Below are 27,101 nucleotides of genomic sequence, written 5' to 3' on the forward strand. Positions count from 1 at the left end.
GGTTTCCTCTGGGAGCTCTGGTTTCCTCCCACACTTCAAAAACATCCTAGTAAGTTAAATGGCTGCTATTAACTTGACCTTAGTCTCTGTGTGTGTATTAGGGAATTTAGATTGTAAGCTCCAACTGAGCAGGGACTGATGTGAATGAGTTCTCTGTACAGCGCTGCGGAATTAGTGTCGCTATATATAAATAGCTGATGATGATATGGTGGTAGTGAGCTTCACTGGGTCTCGCTGGAGATAGCTTCCATGCAAAACACAGGGAACAGTGGCGGAACTACTATTGGTGCATCAGGTGTGGAGTTGCAAGTACCACCACAATCCCATTTCAGAATGCTGTTAACACCAAAAAAACTAATGAAAAAATGCATCACTATATGAAAAAAATAATAATTCAGTAATAGTTTTTAATACGTTTCATTTTTTAAAACATATTTTTAATGTTTTTGTTTTTTTTTTTTGTTTTTTTTTGTACACTAAAATCCCAACTTTCAGTTCCACTGTGCAGGCGTGAACCGACCTCTAGTGGGGGTGCACAAACAGACACATTTATGAGAAGCTCAGGGAATTATTAGATGGTATTATTATACCAAGCAAAACTTTGGGCACATGCAGGAATGTGAGCTAAAGTGTTTTTTATACCAGAGCCGCCCTTGCATTTAACTGGTTGTTTTGGTGCATACAGCTCTGCAACACCAAAAGTGAAGATTACATTGCTCTCTGTCTGTGTGTGTGTGTATATTAGGGAATTTAGACTGTAAGCCCCAATGGGGCAGGGACTGATGTGAATGAGTTCTCTGTACAGCGCTGCGGAATCAGTGGCGCTATATAAATAAATGATGATGATGATTTAGCACAAGGTTGAGGACAGAGTCAAGAGAACATGGTAACCTGGGTAGGAGCGACAGGAGGGAGTATTCACCAAAGATAAGAAAGAAAAAGAAACATTTTAGGCGCAGGTAATGTGCCCATATCGAATTCGACTAAGTATCAGTACAAGCACAGGAGTATAGACGACAGGCGCTTCTGCACACTCAGAGTAGGGGGTACTGGACATTCCAGCACTTGCCCAAGTTGAGGGTTTTGTGCTGCTTGTTGCACTGTTTATCATGCAGTGCGATCACTGCTCAATGCCAATGTAAGGACACCTTCATTTTATTGCAGAGCTGTGCAGGGGATTTTTTTGTGAGGGAGGGGTTCAGGTGTCAAAGAAACCTGGTCTATGGGAGAAATACATAGAAGTCTGTCCTGATTAGATGGATAATTCTGACCAAACAAAACACTTTGAGTTAAGTAGAGTGAAGAGTTTAAAAATATTATGTAACATGTTGGATGGTTATAATGAGATATAATACACAGTCATGGCCAAAAGTTTTGAGAATGACACAAGTATTGGTTTTCACAAATTTTGCTGTTTCAGTGTTTTTAGACTTTTTTGTCAGATGTTGCTATGGTATACTGAAGTAAAATTACAAGCATTTCATAAGTGTCATAGGCTTTTATTTACAATTACATTAAGTTTATGTAAAGAGTCAATATTTGCAGTGTTGACCCTTATTTTTGAAGACCTCTGCAATTCGCCGTAGTATGCTGTCAATCAACTTCTGGGCCACATGCTTACTGATGGCCACCCATTTTTGCCTAATCAATGCTTGTCAGAATGTGTGGGTTTTTGTTTGTCCACCTGCTTCTTGAGGATTGACCTCAAGTTTTCAATGGGATTAAGGTCTGGGAAGTTTCGTGGCCATGTTTTGATCTCCGAGCCCCTTAGTTATCACTTTTACCTTACGGCAAGGTGCTCCATCATGCTGGAAAAGGTATTGTTCGTCACCAAACTGTTCTTGGATGGTTGGGAGAAGTTGCTCTTGGAGGATGTTTTGGTACCATTCTTTATTCATGGCTGTGTCCTTAAGCAAAATTGTGAGTGAGGCCACTCCCTTGGCTAAGAAGCCACTCCCTTGGCTAAGAAGCAACCCCACACATGAATGGTCTCAGGATGCTTTACTGGTAGCATGACACAGGACTGATGGTAGCGCTCACTTTTCCTTCTCTGGACAAGCGTTTTCCCAGATGCCACAAACAAGAAGAAATGAGAGAATCAGAGAAAATGACTTTACCCCAATCCTCAGCAGTCCAATCTCTGTACCTTTTGCAGAATATCAGTCTGTCCCTGATGTTTTCCTGGAGAGAAGTGCTGGCCTTCTTGACACCAGGCCATCCTTCAAAAGTCTTCGCCTCACTGTGCATGCAGATGCACTCACACCTGCCTGCTGCCATTCCTGAGCAAGCTCTGCACTGATGGTGCCTCGATTCTGCAGCTTAATCAACTTTAGGAGACAGTCTTGGTGCTTGCTAGATGTTCTTGGGCCTCCTTCACAACTATTGAACTTCTCTCCTTGAAATTCTTGATGATTCGATAAATGATTGATTTAGGTGCAATTTTACTAGCAGCAATATTCTTGCCTGTGAAGCCCTTTTTGTGCAACGCAGTGATGACTGCACGTGTTTCTTTGCAGATAACCATGGTTAACAGGGGAAGAACAATGATTTCAAGCACCACCCTCCTTTTAGAGCTTCCAGTCTGTTATTCTAACTCAATCAGCATGACAGAGTGACCTCCAGCCTTGTCCTCGTCAACTCTCCCACCTGTGTTAACGAAAGAATCACTGACCTGATGTCAGCTGGTCCTTTTGTGGCAGGGCTGAAATGTAGTGGAAATGTTGTTTTTGGGATAAAGTTCATTGTCATGGCAAATAGAGACTTTGAAATTAATTACAATTTATCTGATCACTCTTCATGACATTCTGGAGTATATGTAAATTGCCATCATAAAACCTGAGGCAGCAGACTTTGTGAAAAAATAATGTTTGTGTCATTCTCAAAACTTTTGGCCATGTCTGTAGCCACAATAAAGAAGTATAGACTCCACAGGACACCTTGTGAACAGACAGAACTGTGGTAAACCCTAAGTTGAGACATTCTGTACAAAAAGCACATCCCGAACAGGAGAGCAGAACTCAGCATGTGAAACCATGGCCGGATTAAGGGAATAGAGGCCCCTGGGCTAAGTGGGGCCTCCATTCCCCTGTGAGGCACCCCCCCAAAACGCTTACCTGTCACTGCAGTCCTCTTTCCGCGGCGCGCTGTAACCTTACTAAGGAGATCTCACGAGAGTGAGACTCATAGTCTTACTCTCGCGAGATCTCCTCAGTAAGCAGATTACTGAGCACCAGGAATGGATGACTGCATCCCCGGACCGATCAATAATGCTGCTGAGGACTTTGAAGGGCCCCCTGGATGCCCGAGGCCCCTGGGCTGTAGCCCAGTTAGACCTCGGGTTAATCCGGCCCTGTGTGAAACTAATGTGCTGGAGGGTTTATTATTATCATCATTTATTTTATTCTTTTAGTACAGAGTGTTCTCCCATTTAGTGCATGGTGTTTGATATATTATTTGACTAGGTCTTTTATATGATAGTGAAACTTGTGCATATAATTATTTTAGGAGATAAGTTACCTTCCATTCCTCCTTTTCAATCCTTAGGATTAATCTTCCATCCTCATTGTAAACCTTCTCTCTCAGCTTGGATAACTGGATCCGGTTCTCCCAGAGATGAGAAATTCTGTTACACCGGAGTGATATCACATATGAGCACATGTTCTGTGACACTGGAAAGCTGTCACACCTCAAGTAATATACAGTAATATAAAGTGGAGCCCACATATAGTCATAAATCTGTTACACTTTAAATACCAATTTCCTACAATATCCAAATAATTTTACAATTCCAAGGACACAATTATATGCCTATATATATATGCCCACACACACATTTACTGCCAATTGAAAAAGATCACTGAGTACATATACTAACAATAAGATTGGAGAAATATCACACTCTAGTGCACTATATACATAGATTGCACACAACGGCTTCCATGGGTCCTGTTTTTCCTAGAACAGTGCAATTTTCACATTCACTTCAATATGGCGGACAATGGATTAATATACTCACCTCATAGGACAGGCCCCTCCTAAACCTGTAAGATATATATTCCTTTTTCCCCCTTACAGCCTCAGTCTTTTCCCCCTGTGCTTTGCACCAGGACCACTGCCCAACAACTTGCTGAATTGTAAGAGGAAGCTATGTGGCCATGTACGTGGTGTAGTAAGTTCTGTGTCCAGTAAATCGATATCGAAGGGGAAAATAACAGATATGGGGGAGTCTGTATTTCATTACATAATTACATAGTATGCGGGAAATGTGACTTTCACATATAGTAATAACTGCACTAACAATAATTGTCAGGACAATTTTCTCTCTTGTGTAAATGACACATCATTAATATATTGTGTATAAGTAGGTTAATTCCACTGTAGCTTTTACAGCTAACAGTGTACAGCCACGTTTCTATATTACTGTAGGTCATAAGTATACACACGTTACACCTTATTATTGTAGATTTGAAAGCCGCCACAGTGCTCCGCAGCGCCGTACAGAAGGGAAAACAGTACATACATAAAACAGGGACATACAAGGTAGATAAAATAAACGCAGACATGAAAACAAAGGGTATGAAGGGCCCTGCTCATTAGAGAGTTTACATTCTAAATGGAAAAGAGCAAAGCTGAAACAAGAGAAGCAAATATGGATCAGAGTGGAGATTGGGACAGTTGTGAGGGTGCATTAGGGTGAATAGTGTTATCGAGGATAAGGTCACCTCTAAAAAAGAGATGGGTTCTCAATGAGCATCTAAAGATTTGAAGGCTGTGGGAAAGTCTGATTAAGCGTGGTAGGGAATTCCATAAGTAGGGAGCAGCACGGGACAAGTCTTGTAGGCGGGAGTGAGAGGTGGTTACCAGAGATGAGACAAGGCGAAAGTCAGAGGTAGATCTAAAAGGGAGGTTTCAAATGCGGTTACTGCTTGGGGTGGCCAGTTAGTTGGATCCATTCCTTTGCGGGTCAGAGCGACAATAGGAGCCACAATATCAGCAAAGCCACGAATGAATCTTCTATAATAATTGGCAAAGCCCAAGAACCTCTGCACCGCCTTGAGATTGTTAGGTTGTACCCAATCCAGGATAGCTTGGACCTTGGTTGGGTTCATTGAGAACCCAGCAGAAGAGATTACATACCCCAGGAATGATACATTCTGCACCTCAAACTCACACTTTTCTAGTTTGGTGTAAAGGTGGTGTTCCCGTAGTTTCTGTAGAACCTGCTTGACGAGACCCCGATGAATAGATAACGACGAAGTAGTCAAGGAATTCACGAAGAACTTCGTTAATCAAATCTTGGAACACTGTTGCTAAGACCAAACGGCATGATCAGATATTGATAGTGGCCCAAGTGTGTATTGAACGCTGTCTTCCATTCATCTCCTTTGATATGGATGAGGTTATACGCTCCACAAAGGTCGATTTTAGTGAAGACTCTTAATTGATCGAATAATACAGAGATGAGAGGAAGGGGATAGGTGCTCTTGACTGTAATGAGATTTAGTCCTCTATAGTCGATACAGGGTCTTAGTCCCCCATCTTTTTTGAATACGAAGAAGCATCCAGCTCCCACTGGAGATTTAGATGGCCTTATTAATCCTTTCTCTAAGTTCTCGTCAATATAATCCTGCATGGATTTTGTCTCCGGACCAGAAAGAGAATACAAGCGTCCCTTAGGTAACTTGGAACCAGGAATAAGCTCAATGGCACAGTCTAAGTCACGATGAGGTGGTAAGGTGTCAGCAGCCTTTTTAGAGAACACATCCCAGAACTCATGATATTGTGAGGGAAGCTGCTCAGGAATTGACTGAATAATTCAAAGAGGCATGGTTAAGCAAGACTGTTTACAATAAGAGCTCCACTGGATAATTTCTCCTTTTATCCAATCCACCACAGGGTTATGACGGGAAAGCCAGGGATGGTCCAGAATCAACGGAACCGACGGGCAGTCGATAAGAAAGAAGGTCAAGGACTCTGAATGGAGAGCTCCTATGTTTAATTGCAGTACCGGGGTCTCCCAGATAATCTTTCCACCAGGCAATGGACTCCCATCTAAGCGACAGACAGTAATAGCAGACTTGAGCTTCACAGTTGGAATTCCAGCAGAGCGGGCAAACCCGATGTCAAGAAAGTTGCCCGCAGCTCCACTATCAATGAATATCAGTCTAAATTCCCCAACACACACACACAGACAGACAGACTAGGGTCAATTTGTTTTTGGAGTGTGGGAGGAAACCGGAGCACCCGGAAGAAACCCACGGAAACACGGGGAGAACATACAAACTCCTCACAGATAAGGCCATTGTCGGGAATTGAACTCTTCCCTCATTTTACAAATTACCTCTTTTATGTCTATGTCAGGGCCATCTTAACAACATTATGGGCCCCCGGGCAAAGCAGTGCACCGGGGCCCCTAGATATAGATATATAGATGTATACAGATACAGATATAGATATATAGAGATAGAGATAGATAGATGTACTTGCTCAGTGACGCTTGTAGGTTTTTTTTGCAGGTTTTTTTCTTTTGCACAATTATTTATTCTCAATAAGAGCCGTGCCTATGGGGCCCCCTTGCCCGTGGGGCCCCCGGGCAGCTGCCCATCGTGCCCAATGGAAAAGATGGCCCTGGTCTATATCTAAAAACCTACAAGTACACTCCACCTCTCTCTACAAGGTCTGGATCTAAAGTAGTCACATTCCATGTTAAGGGTGGAGTGTATGTTAGGAACCCCTCTAGCCGGTACAGCACAACCCGGAGTCTGCTCTGCCAGTCAGGTGTTCACTGGAGCCCCTAGTGGTGGGGACAGACTTGGCCGCAGACTAGCAGAGGGTCGTGAAGTGCGTACCAACTAGGGAGAACCCAGGAAAGTGAAGTAAAGTCCAGGCAAGGGTCTATCTCCGGAGAACCGGTCTGGCAGATTTATTTTAGGTTCACAGGTGGAATCTGGGGTGGATTGTGAAGGTTTTGCAGCCTCTTCCTGAACGGACAAACGCTCAGACAATCCCCGGACCATTTGGTATAGGGTCTCGACATGACCCGCTAGGGCTTGCGCTGGAGACGGTGTGGTTCCGCATCCATCCATTCCAACCTCGTCTCCGGTACGTGTTATTATTGTGGCCGGTTATAATGTTAGGAACCCCTCTAGCCGGTACAGCACAACCCGGAGTCTGCTCTGCCAGTCAGGTGTTCACTGGAGCCCCTAGTAGTGGGGACAGACTTGGCCGCAGACTAGCAGAGGGTTGTGAAGTGCGTACCGACTAGGGAGAACCCAGGAATGCGGAGTAAAGTCCAGGCAAGGGTCGAGGGCCGGCAGCAGACAGGGAATCCAATACACATGCCGGGGTCAAGGGTCACAGGCATGGTAGCTAGGTCCAGATACAGGCAAGAAGGTCAGAGTCACGAGTAACACGAGCAAGGTCCAAATCCAGGCAAGGGGTCATACACGAGCAATCCAACACGATATCCAATGGACAGAACAAGGCAGGGAGCAGGTCAGCACACTGGCAACAGAAGCTATAACCGGCAGTGAGGCTACAGACCTCACTGCCCTAAATACTGGTGGCCACCAATCAAAGCCCAGATCTGTAAGGGCCAAAGGGGGTAGTAATCACTGGGCCAAGCCCCCTTCATCAATCAGCCCACAGGCTGCCTTGGCAACGGTCGGGCAGGAAGCAGAGATGATGTCCCGGTCGTCAAGGTGACAACCGGGACGCCAGGGGGAGCCAGAAGCGAGCCACGGCGGCTGTGAGAACCGCCGCGTCTCGTGACAGTGTATTGTTAAGAGCATTATTACTACCTCATCATTGCTATGGGGAGGACGAATAATAAGTGATGATTATGTTTTACATCATCCTATCCTGGAGCACTGTTCATTCAAGTATACAAATTAAAACCATTGGAATAATAAAAAAATATTGTAAAGTAAATGTGAAGAGGGCTGTGCACAGTTAGAATAATACAGCATATGTGCAAGAGTGGTATTGATCACTCTTCAGATTAGGTTGCTCTCTAGCTATCAGCGTAACATAATGAACGCTTCTGTGGTCCTATGTATCAGGAAATCATGGATTGTGGCAATTCCAGTGAGTTTAGCAGTTCTCTCAAAGCCAAGAGATACATTTGTTATGAAAGATAACTGGTACCAGTAGAGTAAGATGTCATAATCTACATCCCAAGCAAAATCCAGTCTTTTCAATGCTTAGGACCATGAAGAGGACAAAGGACCTAAACTTGTATTAAAATATAGAGAGAACACAGGACACATCCCTAAAGGCTCGGTTAGTCACCTTATTAATGCAGACTATACTTGCTATCAGCAGGAAAGTGCTTTCTATTTTAATTTGAAGCTTCACAGTGAAGAGATTTGGCAATGGCAGGCTGACACGTCTTTCAAGGTAAACCAGTGCTTTGTACCTACTGTTTGGATTAGCATTACTCATCAGAGAATAAAGAAAGAGCATCATTTTCAAGGAAATGGAGGGGATAGATTGCTAATCTAGATGACCGGCAATTCAGGCCAGTAAAAGCATTAGGAAGTGATCTGGAAGGCTAACCAAAATTCTAGTGTAAATATACATATACATACAGTGGTTGAAGTGGAAATAGAGAAGTGGTGGTATAAAAAAGTAATGATAACAGGAGTGAATGGAATTTAATAGTTTTACAATGAAGGTAGTAGGAAAAGGTGGCCGTATACCACCGTATACACCCCCACTTTGACGTGTGCGTGTGTGTGTGTGTGTGTGTATATATATATATATATATATATATATATATATATATATATATATATATATATATATATGCACACATTTTCTTTACAAAATACGGACAGTGGGAAATACAGGACATATATACAACAGGGATATACAAGGTAGACAAAATAAATGCATGAATACAGGAAAACAAAGGGTAGTGAAGACCTTGCTCATGAGGGAGCTTGCATTATAATTGGAAGAGGGCACAGCTGAAACAAGAGGAGCATGTGTGGCTCAGAGTGGAGACTAGGATAATTGTCAGGGTGTATTTGTGTGAGTAGTAGAGGTGGGAGTGGGGTAAACTCTAATAAAGAGATGGCTTTTCGGAGAGCATTTAAAGATTTGAATAGTGTGGTAAAGTGTGATTGGGTGTGGTAGGATATTCCATAAGTGAGTAGTGGTATGGGAGAAGTCTTGTAGATGGGAGTAAGAGGTGGTTACCAGAGGCAAGGTGCAGGTCAGAGGGAGTATTTTGAGATGAGATTTGAGATGTATGAAGGGGTAAAATTGTTGAGAACTTTGTTAGTAAGGGTCAGTAATTTGAATTGGAATTCATGCGGACAAGGGGAGCCAGTGTAGGGATTTGAAAAGTGGTGCAGAAGATGTGTAGAGGCAAAAGAGAAAGATCAGTCTTGCAGCAGCATTTAAGGTGGATAGAAGCGGTGATAGGTGGGTATGGGGAATGCCAGATTGAAGGAGGTTGCAATAGTTAAGGCTGGAGATGATGAGAAAGTAGATAAGAGTCTTGGTAGGAAAAGGGAGTATTGTGACATTATTTCTAAGGTGGAGATGACAGGACTGGGAGAGAGACTGGATGTGAGGAATTATTATTATTATTATGGTCGATTTGTAAGGAGCCACAGTGCTCCACAGCCCCGTACAGTAGGGAGAACAGGACATACATAAAACAGGGACATACAAGTTAGGCAAAATAAATTCAGAGATGAAAACAAAGGGTATGGAGAACCCTGCTCATTAGAGAACATACATTCTAAGTGGAAGAGGGCACAGCTGAAACAAGAGGAGTGAGTGTGGCTTAGAGTGGAGATTGGTACAGTTGTGAGGGTGCATTAGTGTGAGTAGTATCATCAGGGATAAGGTAACCTCTAAAAAGAAAGATGTGTTGCCAGAGAGCATCTAAAGATTTGAAGGTTGTGGGAAAGCCTGATTGGGCGTGATAAGGAACTCCATAAGTGGGGAGCAGCACAGGAGAAGTCTTGTAGGCGGGAGTGAGAGGTGGTTACCAGAAAAAAGACAAGGTGCAGATCAGAGGTAGCTCTTAGAGGGCCGGAGGGAGAGAATGTAGATGTGAGAATTGAGATGGCTGAAGGAGTGCATTTGTGGAGGGCATCGTAGGTAAGGGTGAGTTATTTGAATTGGATTCTGGAGGACACAGGGAGCTAGTGTAGGGATCTGCAAAGTGGCATCATTTAGGATGGATATATGGGTGTTGGAAATGCCAGATAGCAGGAGTTTGCAACAGTCAAGATGGGAAATGATGAAAGAAAGCATAAGCGTTTTGTTAGCATGCTGGGTTAGAAAAGGGAAAATTCTGTCAATGTTTCTAAGGTGGAGTTGACAGGACTGAGAGAGACTCTAGATGTGAGGAATAAAGCAGAGGGCGGAGTCAAGTTTGACTCTGGGAGTTTTGCTTTGGACAAGTTGCGCTTTAGGTACCATTGGGATATCTATGTGGAGATAGCGGAGAGACATTCGTTATAGTAGAGGTGGTACTGAAGGCCAAATGAGCAAATTAGCTAGTGGTATACAGTAAGAAAAGCAGAGGGCCAGGAACAGAATCTTGTGGGCCCCCAACAGACTAGTAGTGGAGTGGAGTACGTGTCAGAGGTAGAGACACTAAAGGAGCAGTTCGTTAGGTTGGAAGAAAAACAGGAAAGAACTGTTCCACAAAGGCCAATGGAGTTAAGGATGTGTAGGAGAAGAGGGTGAACAACAGTTTAAAAGCAGCAGATAGGTCCAGAAGTATGGAGATGTGACCCTTGGAGTTTGCTGTAAGCAGATCACTTGAGTGTACTATCAGTGGAATGTTGGGTGCAGAAGTCCAACTGCAGAGAGTCAAGAATAGAGTGAGAGGAGAGAAAGTGAGATAGTCAGTTCTTATATGTTAGTACTTCTCTGTTCATTATGTTAGTACCAGATAAATGTGGAAATATTGCTTATTATTTCCTCTCCCTTGCTTTATTTTATGCGTATATTAAATAGATGGATGGATCTGTGTCACCTGATGATCAAATATTGCTATATGTACATTGTAATGGACTGCCATGATAATAATATCACACACATACCATATTTTTGAAATATTATTTAGGTTGTTTTTTTTTATTGTACTTTGAATATGTTGTTCACACATTTACTTCATAATCCTAGCTGATAATAGGATGATTTTCAGATAATTTTATTAACTTTATTTACCGCTGTTTTCTGGTACAAAAATAAACATATATGTAAAGGCTAAAAGAAACAAATTCTTCTGGCACTCCGGTTTTTCTTTTAGTATATATAATAGCCCTACAAAATAATGCTGTCTAAAAAGGCCTGCTCGAAGAAAAGCCTAAAATGAGCTGGACCCTAGAGTGAGCCTGGATATTCTTCTAGGAGTTCGGAGAGAGGCTCGGTGCATTATACCACCAGGCACTATGTGGAAGTGATGATTCTCCTTGGAGGAAGACAGCACTTGGTTTTGACATGACCCTTCAAGACCAAAACTTACCCGAAGAGTCGGGAGGGGGCCTTGATGGACAACCACAGATATTTACTCTTCATTTCTTCACCCAAAATTCTTACTTGCCACATGTGAAAAAGAAAAACAATCACAGGAACAAGGCTTCAGGAACCCCACTCTATCTAGATTGCTTCTTCACCAAGTACTGATCATTCCTGCAACCCATCAACCTCTAACACCTTGACCCAGCAAGTTCCATTGCAGAGGCCTAGCCCCTTCAATCATGCCTTTTTACCACCATCTTGGATAACCCCACTCCCACTTTACCATCACAGGCACTTGCATTTCCAAGTTCTCATCCATAACCTTCTGTTTAGATTGTAAGCTTGCAAAGCAGAGCTCTGTCTTTCTCAGCTGTTCCCTTGCCCAAGATGGCTCTCTCGCTCACCTTTGTATCTAGTGTATTGTAAAGTACTTCTGTACTGTTGTTTATTTTTTTTCTATGTATTGTGTATGTTGCCTATGGTAACCAATGTAGTGTGCTCAAGATGGCAGCCTCACATCTCTGCATGATGTATTTTAAATTTAACCATGTTTATTAAGATCATTATTCTAGGTGGGAATCTATTTACCTACATAATAAATGTGTTTTATTGGTCTGATTAGACTATAATTTTAGCGCTGTTTTTTCCCTTTTATATATTTAAAGGCTAATTACATTGTTGTGGAGCTTTTTTTCTATTAATGGTCTATTCTGGTATTATAATCCTTAAATCCCTATTCTATCCCTATGTTATCTGCAACAGTTACCTATATACAGGCTTGATGTAATGTATTAAATAATGACTACATACACTCAATATTACACAGAGTGTTACAACATAGCAGATTCAACAGAACAGAGTAAAATAAACACAATGCATATATATATATATATATATATATATATATATATATATATATATATATATATATATATATATATATATATATATAACACGAGACTGCAGTCTGCAGATTCAAAACTCACATATCTAACACTTTAGGAGAGTGTATCTGTCCTGAAGATAATGTTATTGTGTGGTAACCATAATGAACTCTCAGTCTGCAGCCATTCCCCTCTGGAAATAGGACTTTGCTGTGCATGCACTGGCCTCTGCTCTTGCTCATAAGAACAGTGTAGAGGCCTCTGTAGTGGATGGACTTGAACCACCAAGCCCCCTTCACCCCAGGGCCCAAGAGCAGGGGCGCACGCAGGATTGTCAGGGGGAGGGGTTCCCCCCCTGACCCCAAAAAAACAGAAACAAAAAAAAAAAGACGCGAGAGATTTCGGCAGCGCTGTCAAAGAAGCGTCCGCGGCAGTGATGTATACAGCCCCGCCGCGGACGCTTCTTTGACAGCGCCGCGGCTGCTGTATAGGACATTGTCACTATGGTGGGCACTTAGTTAGCGGAGGGGGGGGGGGTTCTGGAGACCCAGAAACCTCCCCTGTGTGCGCCACTGAAGAGCCACCACATCCCCTGCAACAATTATAGTTCCACCGCAGTACTGTGTGAATGTAATAGATTGTGGACATGCCCATAATTTATAGCATACTTGCCAACTCTGACTCTTGCTGTCTGGAAGGTGACATAGGGAGTATGGGTGGAGGGGGCAAGGCTTGATGAATCGCATCATGGCGGCTGTAATGCTGCCCACTTAATTAAAACGTGGCAGATGCGGGAGGTTGCCACACTCTCCTGTGAGTCCGGGAGACCTACCTGGAATTCGGGAGTCTATCTGACATTCCGGGAGAGTTGGCAAGTATGATTTATTGTATTGTGAGAGAATTACCACACATTAATAAGATTGACAGGATAAGTCGGAGAGCAGATAAAGGGATTATGTGGAAGTAAAACCACTGGCTAGCTATACTGAATACTGAGCTCTGGGAGCAGAATTACTTTACACCTTTATAAAAACTAGCTAAATATTTACAAGTATATGGTTTGTACATTCATACCTCAATATCTACATTAAATAAATAAAAAAATATAGAGCAAGCGTCCTTTAATATGGCTTTTTGACCTCAAGGCAGTTGAAAAATTAAATAAAAATATTTTAAATCATCCCATTATCAAATGATGGGTTTGAATTAAAATGAACATTTTCATTGGCCGCCTCCTTTAAGGGAAAGTACATAGAAAAGGGAATGGAAAGGGTATTTGGGAAAAATAATGGAAGACAGAGCATGCATTTAGAATAACATTAAATACAACAGCTGTGCTTGTAGTTTTCCTCTTTTACTAATTGCATTATTCCTGGTGTATGAACCAACATTACATTTTGTTCACAAAAGAAAAAATAAGGCCTTCAATGCGCAATAAAATAATTATTTTACAATACACGCAAATAACACCTTATGTCCCTTATAATTCCTTTCAGATTACTATGCACATGGTTTGTAACTCTAAGCACAATGAGCCTCACGTAAAGTTGAACGCAACTCCATATGTGCAACATAAAATACTGCACATGCCACAAAAAAGACCTGGTTATGTGATTAAGCTTATAGAGGCGTATCGGGGAAGACAAGGGTTAGCCAAGTACAGTAAGGGCGTGTTCAAGTAAATGCGACCAATATAGACCAGGACACAGGCGCTGCGATGCCGGTCGTAAAACAGGTCTGTCGTGGGTGCTCTACCCCTGATGACTATCAGCTGAGATGCGTCCGACTCAGCATACTATGTAGAATGTGTATTTTTTAGGATGTAATTTACTCTTGCACAGTAAACGGAAATTGCATCCAACTCTACATAAGTCCCAGTGTATGCAACTGATCACTAAGCATATAGTAAGTGGTATTAAATAGATGAAGGTGGTGGACTGCGCTAATATCAGCTGCTGCTAGTCCTCCTTTTGGAACCACACAGTATTCCCAGAAATATAATGTCAATAATAAAAGTATAAGAGTACTCAGCGCTGCTAAGTGTATTTACATAGGTCGACAAATGGATGAAATATCTACAAATTCCCACTTCGCAATAAGTGGATACAATAAACAATAACAAACAAAGCAAAAATGGCGAAAAATACTTATATTCAGATGACCGGTAGATCCATATATCACAGTATTCTGATCTTTCCCTCCATATTATGTGGAATTGAGATATAACATGAGAAAAAAATAAAAAATACAACATAGTATTAATATTCTTCTTAAGCGTGATTCAATCCATAAGATTTGGTTCCTCCACAAATTCTTTCCTATGTGGTTCTACTTACTAGACAATAAATAAACGCCTTCAGTGGTCAAATAATTTCAGTGTGATATGATGTCTGATCCATCACCACCCCGTATCCTTACGTGAAAACACCTACAAGAAGAAAATGGATATAAGGCCCGATATCAAATTTCTTTAGATTTCTCCATGGAAATATTGGGACTTTCTTCCAGATGTAATCCCTCAGTTTCAATATGAAGAAAGAAAAAATAAAACGGATCTAGTGTGATACCGTTTGACCAAAAATACACTTTTATTGAACATAGGCAGCACATAAATACAAAATATATAAAATAATTAAAACACTGGAACGTGGTAATACGAGGATCCCTACCAGACAGAGATGGATAAAGGTATGTTGTTATAAGTCCCCGGGGTGGACAATCACCACTTCTCTGGCAGTCCAGATGGCAAGGATTGGATCCTGATAAGTTCCAGATTTTGTAGCCCTATTGTTGTAACGCGTTTCAACCTCTTAATATAGGTCTTTCTCATGGATTTTTTTGCATAACAATTTGTCTCTACGATATTATACTATGTTGTATTTTTATTTTTTCTCAATTCCACATTATATGAAGGGAAAGATCAGAATACTGTGACATATGGATCTACCAGTCATCTGAATAGAAGCATATAGTAAGGGTGCAGTGGAGTCTGGTCACTCACTCTCCCACAGCCGCTTTTCCTCTGTGTTCTGTCTGGGTTTTCAACTCTTCCTGATGTTTCTGGATTCTGCCCTCCCATAGAGCTCTGATACCAGAGATAGACCCTAAGCAAACCAGAGCTGTCATGTTCCCCTTTCAGGCCCCAAACTCATTGGTGTATCTGTGGAAGACAGAGGTATAGAATATACACATTATATAACAACATTGTTTTGCCAATTGCTTAGACTGGGTATCAAGTTAAAGTGTTTCCGCATACAAAAGTTTAAAGCTAAAATGATGATGTACTGTTTATGGGTAGTACATAGTACAACTAAAAGTACACTAAGAAGAGTTGATTTCTTTTGGCACCCTGATCTTATGTTCAGTATACACCTGTGCGGAAACGGTGCAGAGCATCAATTTGAACTCCAATTTGTTGGCCTAACCATTGCATAGCTTGGACTATTCTTCAAGCCGAGTATAGACTAGAGTGGCCAGAAGACAAATTGTATTTCAAAGTTCACTTTGCTGTGCTGGTTACTACATAGAAGAAATTCAGCTGGTAATGATGCTTATGCCCATGTGCTGGAGGATAACAGGCATGAACTGGCCACTAGGGGACCAGGGGATTCACTGGTACACACCAAGGCCAAATGTGACCAGGCAGAATATTTGGGATGTGGTGAAACGAGGGGTTAAACTTGCACTACCATTGCTGTACCTCATAATAAATGGACTATAGTAGGAATACTTTATACCCCTTTGTGTTCCCACTGTCAACAAAAGGTGGGCACCCTGCATGTTTAAATAAAAGTTAGTTAAGCGTCAGCCAGGATCCCCTTTACTAAACATAACCTGATTCATCTGTCTTGTTTATGTAAACATGTGCTGTTATGTATATAGTGATCCCTTGTGTATACACTGTAAAATAACCTCCCTGGGGAGATCAATCCCACCAAGACTGTCCCATGTGCACTAAGCTCCAGTAGGGGTCCAGAAGATATATGGGCAATTCCCTCAGGATGTAAAAGTCATCAATTGGGGAGCTTCCACCCTGTACACAGAAGCCATCACCCGTGGTAACCAGATCAGGTGCAAGTACAGTGATTGGAAGCATCAAGAGTTCTGAGTTACTGAAGATCAGAGGTAACATCTGGAAGATTTGCCTGAAAGGACTGGCTGGGAATTAAGGTTCTCACTGGAGTGAGCAGAGGTACAAAGGAGGATCAGGAAGACTCACCCTGTGAGAGCCAGTAGTGCTGAGCCTGAATCAGTTGTTTTAAGGCTCTCGCTGGACTGTTAAAAACCAGGAGGTTGAGAATAGGGACTGCACAGGACAGCTATCTTCCTCCTTCCTACCTGTATAGTGCGAGTTCTTGGGAAATTGAGGTGACAATTTCTTTGCAGGCAATAGGCTCAAGCAAAGCCTGTGTGCATGGAATTGTGCCTGAGAAGGGATGCCTCAGGGATTGGCCTTAGGAGATCGTTCAGGGTAATGTATTGTTCTCCCTTCACCTTATATTACAGTGTAATGATGTGTTGTTTAATCCTTCCATGAAAGTCTTATAGCTCTATTTGTTCAGATATTTGCCCAGGTATTAAATACTTTCCCGCGTCCGCAGTATTGAGGTGGATGTTAGGCTGGATGGTAACCCACGGATATGCAGGTCATGAATCCGGGACTAATCTGGGTTGAAGGTTTCAAATATAATATATATATATATACATATATATATATATATATATATATATATATATATATATATATATATCTCTGAGAAACTAATTTAAATTTATATCCCTAATCTATTACAGTTACTGAAAAATGACATGCAACAACTGACTCTATGGAGGAAACTACTACAAACTGGTCGGATGAATCTATTTAAAAATATAACTCTCCAAAGCTAATAATATTTGTTTTTCAATTATCCCCAATATGGATTTTCAAAAAGCATTTTGACATTAATCGTTTTTATTGAGATTTGTTAGGTAAACAGGGGGTACAGAAAGAAAAAAAAGGGAAGGGAGGAGGGAGGGGGAGTATGAACACACCAATACAACATTTGCAGGATTCAGACATTCTACAATATACAGTATTCAGTCTACTGTGGCACTTTAAACTAACCCGCCAGACCTGGTCTAGGACTTAGAGGACCAAAAAGCATTTTGAATATCTGAAAATTCTGATAATTTATTTGGAATGGAGATGGTATATCTGGATATAAAACCCTACAAAACCCAGTACAGTCAAGTGGCCTGGCACTTCCTGACCTTTGTTTATATGTCATTTATATCTGCAGAATGTGGATAACCTGGTCAAGACCCCTCATCCAATAACACGGCCATTCTGGAAGAACAAATACCTGGTTCACGGGATAATATGACATTAACCCTCTTCTCGAAATATAAAGGTAAAAGCAGTGCAACAATAACTTTTAAAAATATTTAGCATGTTGTGGAAGATATCACATTCCTTAGTGCTGGGATCCACACCTTGTCCCCCAACCACAACTCTATGGGGCATATTCAATTCTTCCGTTCCCGCGCCGCGTAAAAACTATTACTGATATTACGGTAATAGTTAGCTGGATTTCAGCTCGCGGCTCAGGGAGCCGCGAGCTGAAATCCAGCGAGAAAATTACCGTAATAACAGTAATAGTGCGCGGACCGCGGGATTTTCGGCGTTTCCGCTGAGAATTGAATATGCCCCTATGGGACAATCCTGGTTTTCAGGAAGTTTCAAAAAGCAACTGTGATGATCATCAGATTAGGACTCTTAGGCTGGGTACACACTGAAAAAAACTTTCAACCAATTTGTTATCACAAACAATTTTACAAACGACTGAAGTTCCAATCAGTCTGCCAATTCATGTGTACACACTATACACGATTTACCTTCATATCTGTGCTCTCCATTTGGTCCAAGAGCAGTGTAGTCGGTCATTTCTGTCACACTGATTATAACACACAAAATAAACTTTGACTTTTCTACAATATCATTATAAATTTTGTTAGCTGCTTTGATTCTGAAACTAAATATTCAGTCTCAGAAAGAACGGACAAATTAATCCACCTATAGCACTCTCTACATTTAACAACACAGACACAATGACAGGTTCCTACTCTCTCTCTGGGCAGACAGTCGTGTGAGTGCATACACACTGCAAGATCGGAAGGGGATTGGAACAAGAATTTTAAACAGAACAAGCAATCAACTGAAATGATGATTGGTACTTTGGAACGACTCTCTTTAACATGTAAGTATATACACTACTGCAATATCAGGCTAAACGACCGTTTATTGGGTATTTGCCATAATAATTGTCTGAAAGACCTCTAGTGTGTACCTAGCCTTAGTTTTAAAGGGAGGGAATGGTTGACTCAGTAGCTGTCTGAAGAATATGGTCTCCCAACGACTGCTTGGCTTGACATACGGTACATGCTCTCAAAGCTCAGCTCAGGAGCATCCTCTCACAAGATATCCCTCTCACAACTTGGGAATTGGTTTAGACCAGAGAACGAAACATCCTTATCATAGAAATGGTAAACCGCAGCATCTACAATAACTTTCCCTGAAATTAAAGCTAAATCATCATCATCATCATCATCATCATGTATTTATATAGCGCCACCAATTCCGCAGCGCTTTACAGAGAACTCATTCACATCAGTCCCTGCGCAATTGGAGATTACAGTCTAAATTCCCTAACACACACACAGACTGAGAAAGACTAAGGGCAATTTAATAGCAGCCAATTAACCTACTAGTATGTTTTGGAGTGTGGGAGGAAACAGAAACACCCAGAGGAAAATCATGCATACACGGGGAGAACATACAAACTCCACACAGATAAGGCCATGGTTGGGAATCGAACGCATTACCTCAGTGCTGTGAGGCCGAAGTGTTAACCACTAGGTCACCGTGCTGCCCAATGGAAGGTTTGGGGCCCATTGGTAATGAGGATATGGAAGATAATCTAGAAGTCCCAAATCGAGTATCTATAAATATACATACCAAAATTACACAGCTCAACTTAATACGTAGAAAATATGTAAGGCTCATAAAGTAAGAAAATACAAATTTAGAAGACAGGGCTGGTCCCATAGTATTAGATGTTATGTGGATCACTGAAATTATATATATTATATATATATATATATATATATATATATATATATATATATATATATATATATATATATATATATATATAAAATGTAGTTTCTATCGTGCTCGATCCAATCATAATTGCATTTTTACTAAGTACCAATTACAAAATGCTGAAGGTGAACATACAATGTGACAAATACTTGACTTGTCATGATAATTACGTTATTTTTAACTAACAGAACGTATAAAAAAGATATTTAAAAATAATAAGTTATAACTCCCCTCTGGAGCAACCCGCATTTTCCCCCAGGTGGCCAGCCACAGCAATTTAAACTCTGGAAATGTGCGGAGATACGTGTGGTCTCGGACCTGGTGGTTAATGGACCGTGGGCCTCTATTTCAGATCTTCAGCATAAGTTTGAATCTTTTCGCCCGCTTTTCTTTGAGTACTTCCAGGTCTGACACTTCGCTATGTATTTGCCCGCCTCTGACACTCTTAGGCCCCTCACTTCCTTTGAGTACATGTGTTTGCATTCCCCACTCGCCAAAGGGATGGTGTCGAGGATTTATAACTGGCTGATAGAGATATCCTTTGACACCCCAGGACGCCATGAACGTGAATGGGAGAGAGATCTGGGACCCCCTCCGGATGAGTCTTGTTGGGAGGAGGTCAGAGAGGGGATTGCCAAGAGCTCAATATCCACACTTATTAAAGAAACTACATGCAAGCTGTACTATAGGTGGTACTATACCCCAGATAGGTTATCTATAATGTTTCCCACCGCTACTCCCAGCTGTTGGCGGGAATGTGGCCAGAGAGGCACGATGCTACATATATGGTGGACCTGCCACTGTATAATCCCTTATTAGAACATGGTCCTTGCACTTATTAACTCCGTATCTGAACAACAGATCAATAAGGATCCCTGGTCGTTCTTTCTCTCTGGCCCTATCCCTGATGAGAGCGCCCCTTCCAACAAGCTGATATCCCACATACTAGCTGCTGCCAAATCACTAATAGCTAAACACTGGAAAGATCCGAACCCTCCCTCTATGAAGGCCTTACGGAACTACATCTGGCATATCGCAAGCATGGAGAGTATTACATGCTACCTTCACGATAAATCTTACAACTTTGGCAAGGTTTGGGCCCTGTGGTATCTCCAGGAAAGCCGTAGCTGTTTACCCCCTTTGGCTCTCTCGTCCTCTAATGGTACATAAACTCTGGGCTGTCTCCGGATCCTGCAGGTTGGTCGTCGTGCGCCATGGGTAAGAGATCCATATATCTTGCCGTCTACTTTTTATTTTCTTATTTATTTTATAGGTCGTTAATCTCTAGATATGTTGCTTATAATCTCCTTTGTAATAGGTATGGTGATATACGTGCCTGTCTTTCCCAACCCTCCCCCCCGCTTGTTGTCTTAAAAGAGTTGTTTACTTGTTGTTTGCTCTTTTCTATGCTGTTTCCTCTTGTAACAAATAAAGAGTTTATAAAAAAAATAAAATAATAAGTTAGTTACACACAGATATTGACCAATTGGTGTGATATTACAGCGTACCTGGGCTGAAATTAACTGTGATCCCCAGTAATAATCCTCTAGAAAATGAGAGGATTATCATCTGAATGGTAGGAAATGCGGTCAGATGTTTGCTATCAGGCTGTGTTTAGCCAATTGGAGATTTCCACAGTACCTCTTGCATTGACCAGTTTTGGACTATTACCGCATGGTATGCTCTGTGTATTTAAATCATGTTTACATTCCTGATCACCACAACATACACAAGTCATTGTGATCTGCATTGTGTATACCATTCCATGTTTTGCAAACTAATATATTATTTGTGCCAATACAAGGCCATTGTGCACAATGTTATTCAGACTTAAAGGCTTAAATTATATAGAGATCATGGCATCAAAATATTTTAAGTAATCTTTACTTATTTTCACATTGCAACTCACCCAGTTTTGTGCAATGACTGTATCCTGCTCAGTGTGATGCATGAGGTTCCATGTGAGTGCTCAGTCTGCAGCTCAATATAACTCAAGACTTGAGAAAAGGGTTCAATAAACCAACTCAGCACAGCACATAATGTTCCATGAAAGTCTCTGTGTTGCATCCAGTGTAATACAACAGAATTCCCACATTTTCATTGGTATGTCCTTTGTAGAGGAATAGGTTCCAAAGCAGTCTGTGCTGCAGACCTTGTGCTCAGTCCTCGGATGAAGGAATGTTACCCGTCATATGAATGTGACACGTGACCAGCTGAAAATAACCATCACAGCACAAGGCCAGATACTGTGACAGGTGGGACGTCACTGGCATCTGACTTAGAGGCATATTTAACAAGTAGTGATGTTACACTTTCAGACACTTAGCGTAAATTCCACGCCACTTGTAGAGTCCTGCATGTTTATGAAGGGTGCATTGCGGATATCTGCCGCTTTGCATTCTGTTTCGTTTTTGGGAGCAGTCACCATTCAATAGTATGGTGACTGCTCCCTTCCGCAATCTAACAGGTTCCGAAAAAAGTTTTTTTCGGTAACTTGTTATGCTAATGTACACCAGCTTATCATAATTGAAAAAAAATCAGTGCTGTCAGCTCTGCTCCAAAGAGCAGAGCTGGACAGTGCATGTGTGGAGGGATCACATGATCCCTCCGTCACTCACTTGTAGAACAGTGACATCATCATCATCACCATTTATTTATATAGCGCCACAGGTTCCGCAGCGCTGTACAAAGAACTCATTCACATCAGTCACTGCCCCATAGGAGCTTACAGTCTAAATTCCCTAACATACACACAGATAGGTTAATTGGCTGCTATCAAAATTGACCCTAGTCTCTCTCTCCTTCTCTCACAGAGAGACTAGGGTCAATTTTGATAGCAGCCAATTAACCTACCAGTATGTTTTTGGAGTGTGGGAGGAAACCGGAGCACACAGAGGAAACCCACGCAAACACAGGGAGAACATACAAACTCCACACAGATAAGGCCATGGTCGGGAATTGAACTCATGACCCCAGCGATGTGAGGCAGAGGTGCTAACCACTTAGCCACCATGACCTCATACATCACAATACCTTCATATGTAGAGTGATTTGTAAGTGAACATTCAGTATGTATAATATTTAGGGATAGGAAATGCCTCTGGTAATAATAATAATTATTATTATTATTTAAGTAGATGCAATGTTTTAAGACACATGTCTCTCTTGCATGTGGGAACACTACCAATCTGGAGACTTCACATCAGTATCTGTGCACATTTTGGTGATGGGGCACTTTGTCAAGTTGCCCGTGGGACAGTTGTTAGGAGATGTGTCAGAGATAGATATAGATGTAAGGTGTCAAACGGCATTAGAAGAACAGCTGTCATTGATTTATGATGTTTGAGTACATAACATATATTTAGAGATTCTATATCCCAACCTTGAGTACTACTAACAGCACCTACAGTATGTATCACCACTAAAGTTAAAATGCAAACTTCTATACATAAGAGTAATTAGCAACAATGTTAACTATTAAAGGATTAGATATAGATTGAAAGATAGTTTTTATATGAATGATGAGATATTGATGGGGAAGACATTTCTCTGTGCACAGAAGACTTCCTGTATACAGACACTACAGCTAACTTTTCAGAGCGTACAGTGGCGGAGAACCATTGAATCACATTATAGTGAAATAATACATGCTATAGGAGCTTCTACTTAGATGTTTTCTCTTAATGCTACAACGTGCTTTTCATATTATGACAATTTGTATTATAAAATTAGTGGCTACAGGAAGAAAGAGTAGATCTGGGACCACTAGGGGGCAGAGTGCAGACATGCGATGAGGAAAATTGAAACAGAAGACATCTGCCTAGTCTTCAGCAACTTCTATAATCTGATTTCATGTAACAAAAAAACCAAAAAACAAACCAAAACATAACAGATTTCACTTTGCCGTTATTTATTCACCAAAAACTAATCTACACGAAGAAGCTGTGTGTGAAACAGTACAGCCAGGGCTGTCTCTACCATCAGGGGAACCTTCATCCCCCCGCCAACCGTTGACATGAAGAAGCAGTTACTGCTCCTCCATATATGTGATGCCAGTGCAGCGCTCAGCTAGGATGTCACAGCCAAGCACCACAATCCAAGTCTGCAGCGGATGCCACCCCCACCTCCTGTTCTTGTGGTGATATGCAGTGTCTATTTCTCGCCAAGCATTGCATTGTACATGAAGTGCATACAACTCCATGTCTTGTCTGTCCAGAAGACACTGTTCCAGTAGCTGTGCCATGCAGATGCAACCTTGCAAACCTAAGCATTACTGCAATGTTTATTTTGGAGAGAAGAGGATTTCCATTTCTGAGAAAAATAGGATAAGTGTGAACATATTTTTACAACATAGTTTGTTATAGATCATTGAGTGTTGAGGAATAATGCAATATAATACAGGTTGTCAGGGTTTTGCAGTCATTCTGCTGCTTAAATCCCTTATACAACCTTGTAACATTTTGATCATTATTAAATCAGCAAAAATGAATTGACTACATTTCTACATTTGATGACCCCCCCCCCCCCCCTTACATCAACTAGCTCTCAAGACAGCTGCCTCAGTTTTATATGCATTGAGTCACTCGTAGTATCCAGCATACACAATGCATAGTGCAAAGAGAGACTGATTCTGAAACAAGTATTCTGCATAGGTGTCTGAGTTTGGGCTACATATGCTTCTGCTACAGCAGCATATGGTCCCCTGTGATACTGGACCTAGCACTACATAGCAGACAAGCTTGTACCGCTCATAACCAAGCTTTCTTACTGCCACCTTAACTAACTCTGCAAGCTCCAATGCTCTCCTCTGGCTTTCTGTGGCATCATACCCACAATCCTGCAGCTCTCCATCTAAGACAGACTTGATGACCCTTGATGCTTCTTCTGCAGAAAAGCGTCGAGAAGGCTGTGGGTGTAGGTCAAAATCTGGATCAATAGGTCTGCATTCCACAGCACCATATCTTGAATAGCTACTGACTTTAGCGTTATCCTGGGTAACAACCTTCCTTCTCCCTCCTGGTTCTTGGACCCGCATGGGTGTCTCTGCCAAGGATCTCATGGTCTCAATGTCACTCTTCTTCTGGAATTGTTTTGGTTTAGGACAAATCCACCGTCTAAGCTCAATTTCGTTAGTAGGCTTCATCTCTCAACTGCAAGTTAAAAGTTAGGATAACACAATTAATTAGACAAGCGCATAATAATAGCTTTTAACAGACTTCACTTTATGCACATAATAACTAAGCTGCCTACACATGCAGCAACCTCTGACCACTGATGAACAGATCAGTGAGCAAACTGCCAACATATGATCTAATCTGGTCTATCAGGGTCCACACAAATCTTTCTTTGTTCCCATTCTGTGGAGCTTGTGGATGTTACTGGCTGGTAGCACTAAAATAATGTCAAGAGTCAGCAACTCTCCTCTCCATCCTATAGAGGAGACACATTAGGATATTTTATATTATATATATATATATATATATATATATATATATATATATATATATATATATATATAATGTTGGGGGATTCATAGGCTCCATCAATCCTGTATATTGTCAGTTGGACAAACCATTCTATAACGAGCTCATTACATTGTACACTGTATGAACTTTGTGTCATATGGTGGTACCACACTCTCCCTGCATCACCATGACATGAGCTTGAAAACATTACGCTGCTCCTTTCACTGTTTAACTCTTTTCTGACTTTTCACCTCCTCATGCTGTACCTCAGGCTGAGTATAGATGTGATACCCCATATTGTACACATGCTGTACCTCAGGCTGAGTATAGATGTGATACCCCATATTGTACACATGCTGTACCTCAGGCTGAGTATAGATGTGATACCCCATATTGTACACATGCTGTACCTCAGGCTGAGTATAGATGTGATACCCCATATTGTACACATGCTGTACCTCAGGCTGAGTATAGATGTGATACCCCATATTGTACACATGCTGTACCTCAGGCTGAGTATAGATGTGATACCCCATATTGTACACATGCTGTACCTCAGGCTGAGTATAGATGTGATACCCCATATTGTACACATGCTGTACCTCAGGCTGAGTATAGATGTGATACCCCATATTGTACACATGCTGTACCTCGGGCTGAGTATAGATGTGATACCCCATATTGTACACATGCTGTACCTCAGGCTGAGTATAGATGTGATACCCCATATTGTACACATGCTGTACCTCAGGCTGAGTATAGATGTGATACCCCATATTGTACACATGCTGTACCTCAGGCTGAGTATAGATGTGATACCCCATATTGTACACATGCTGTACCTCAGGCTGAGTATAGATGTGATACCCCATATTGTACACATGCTGTACCTCGGGCTGAGTATAGATGTGATACCCCATATTGTACACATGCTGTACCTCGGGCTGAGTATAGATGTGATACCCCATATTGTACACAGGCTGTACCTCAAGCTGAGTATAGATGAAATACCCCATATTATACACATGCTGTACCGCAGGCAGACAAATCCTAGCCTATTCAAATGTTGTAGCTCTAAAAACTCCCCTGTATAAAATCTGCCAAAGTTCTGTACAACTCCACTCTTAACCTCCCATCTTATGCCTGAATGTGTCATCTATACATGTACTACATTGCATATATAACTAAATCGTATTGTTAATGGGTCTCTAAACAGAAAAAACTGACGAACGTCTATACACTCACTGAGTGGCATTATATGCTTGTTATCTACTGTCCTCTGTAATTAAGATGCATATTATCTGTACTGTCCATAATATATACATGACACACTAAAATATTCAGTAACTTTACAGGGGTTGATACCTTCTTCAGGTTTCACATACCAATCTCACAAGATATTCTTTATTTCCAGGAAAACAAGGTCTCTTCTTCCGATACTCTGAAGTTACTTTCTGGTCATTTTCTTTGTTTGGCGTACAATACCTGTCGATCACGGTTTCTTTAGGATTCTGTCGTTTCACCTGCTGTAACTCTATCCCTAGTATCTCCAGTCGGTTCCAGTCCCTCTAAACTCTTGCAATCCCTTCTCTTTCTGTTGCCAGGCTGTCCAGTGGCATTTCATTTTTCTATGTGCTTATAGTCTACCATCAGCATCCCCTTTCTTGCTTTGTCAATTTGTTTCACCCTGTCCCCTTCAATCGCTTAATTCTGCATTCTGTTGATTCCAGTTTGTTCCTTTAGTTACAAATAAACCTGCCCACTCCTGCATGTTATCCCAGCACTATGATGTTGCCACGAAACACTGAAACCTCCCCCTAGTCTCACCCCCATCCCAGGCGATTCCCTTTATTCTTTAGCCAGATTAACAAGCTGGAGGGCTATTAACAGGCAGCATTGAAGCCCCTTATCACAAAGATCCAGGTCCTGAGATATGTGTACACACTCCATTTCCATCCTCCCACCTCCATGGTAATACAGTAAAAGTACTGACCATTTAAGTCTGGGCCATCCAGTGCCTCATTTACAAGATATTTTCTGCAGCAGCAGGGTAGTGTACAGCCGATACAATTTGGTTTATATCAGCATAACTTTTATATGGTCAGCCTGGAGAGACAC

At 41.5% G+C, this 27,101-nt stretch overlaps 3 protein-coding genes across 7 annotated transcripts in view; all 3 read right to left on the reverse strand.

Moving 5' to 3' along the window:
• LRRC39 (leucine rich repeat containing 39) overlaps positions 1 to 21,778 on the reverse strand; it is a 26,127-nt gene extending 4,349 nt beyond the window's left edge. The window contains exons 1-3 of one of the 3 annotated variants that reach the window (XM_075182534.1): positions 21,428 to 21,515; positions 15,376 to 15,534; positions 3,517 to 3,622 (exon numbers count right to left, since the gene is read on the reverse strand). In XM_075182534.1, coding sequence (XP_075038635.1) covers positions 3,517 to 3,622; positions 15,376 to 15,500 — 231 coding nt within the window. In that variant the 5' untranslated portion in view covers positions 15,501 to 15,534; positions 21,428 to 21,515. Of the gene's footprint in view, positions 1 to 3,516; positions 3,623 to 15,375; positions 15,535 to 21,427 lie in introns of all 3 variants that reach the window. The other 2 variants (XM_075182533.1, XM_075182535.1) reach the window with 2 other exon arrangements.
• The window catches only part of DBT (dihydrolipoamide branched chain transacylase E2), a 269,271-nt gene that overhangs the window by 206,132 nt on the left and 36,038 nt on the right, over positions 1 to 27,101 (reverse strand). The gene's annotated exons all lie outside the window — the stretch shown is intronic.
• LOC142100071 (dynein light chain Tctex-type 5-A-like) lies at positions 23,424 to 26,932 on the reverse strand. 2 transcript variants are annotated; one of them, XM_075184055.1, is made up of 2 exons: positions 26,369 to 26,932; positions 23,424 to 24,668 (listed from the first exon to the last, which is right to left on the reverse strand). In XM_075184055.1, exon 2 carries the CDS (start codon positions 24,659 to 24,661, stop codon positions 24,098 to 24,100), a length of 564 nt encoding a protein of 187 aa, XP_075040156.1. In that variant the 5' UTR covers positions 24,662 to 24,668; positions 26,369 to 26,932; the 3' UTR covers positions 23,424 to 24,097. The 2 variants fall into 2 exon arrangements, with proteins under 2 accessions (XP_075040156.1, XP_075040155.1); XM_075184054.1 differs by having other exon boundaries at positions 26,349 to 26,932.

This window comes from Mixophyes fleayi, chromosome 8 (genome assembly GCF_038048845.1).
Source record: "Mixophyes fleayi isolate aMixFle1 chromosome 8, aMixFle1.hap1, whole genome shotgun sequence".
In the NCBI taxonomy this organism is placed as follows: Eukaryota; Metazoa; Chordata; class Amphibia; order Anura; family Limnodynastidae; genus Mixophyes; species Mixophyes fleayi.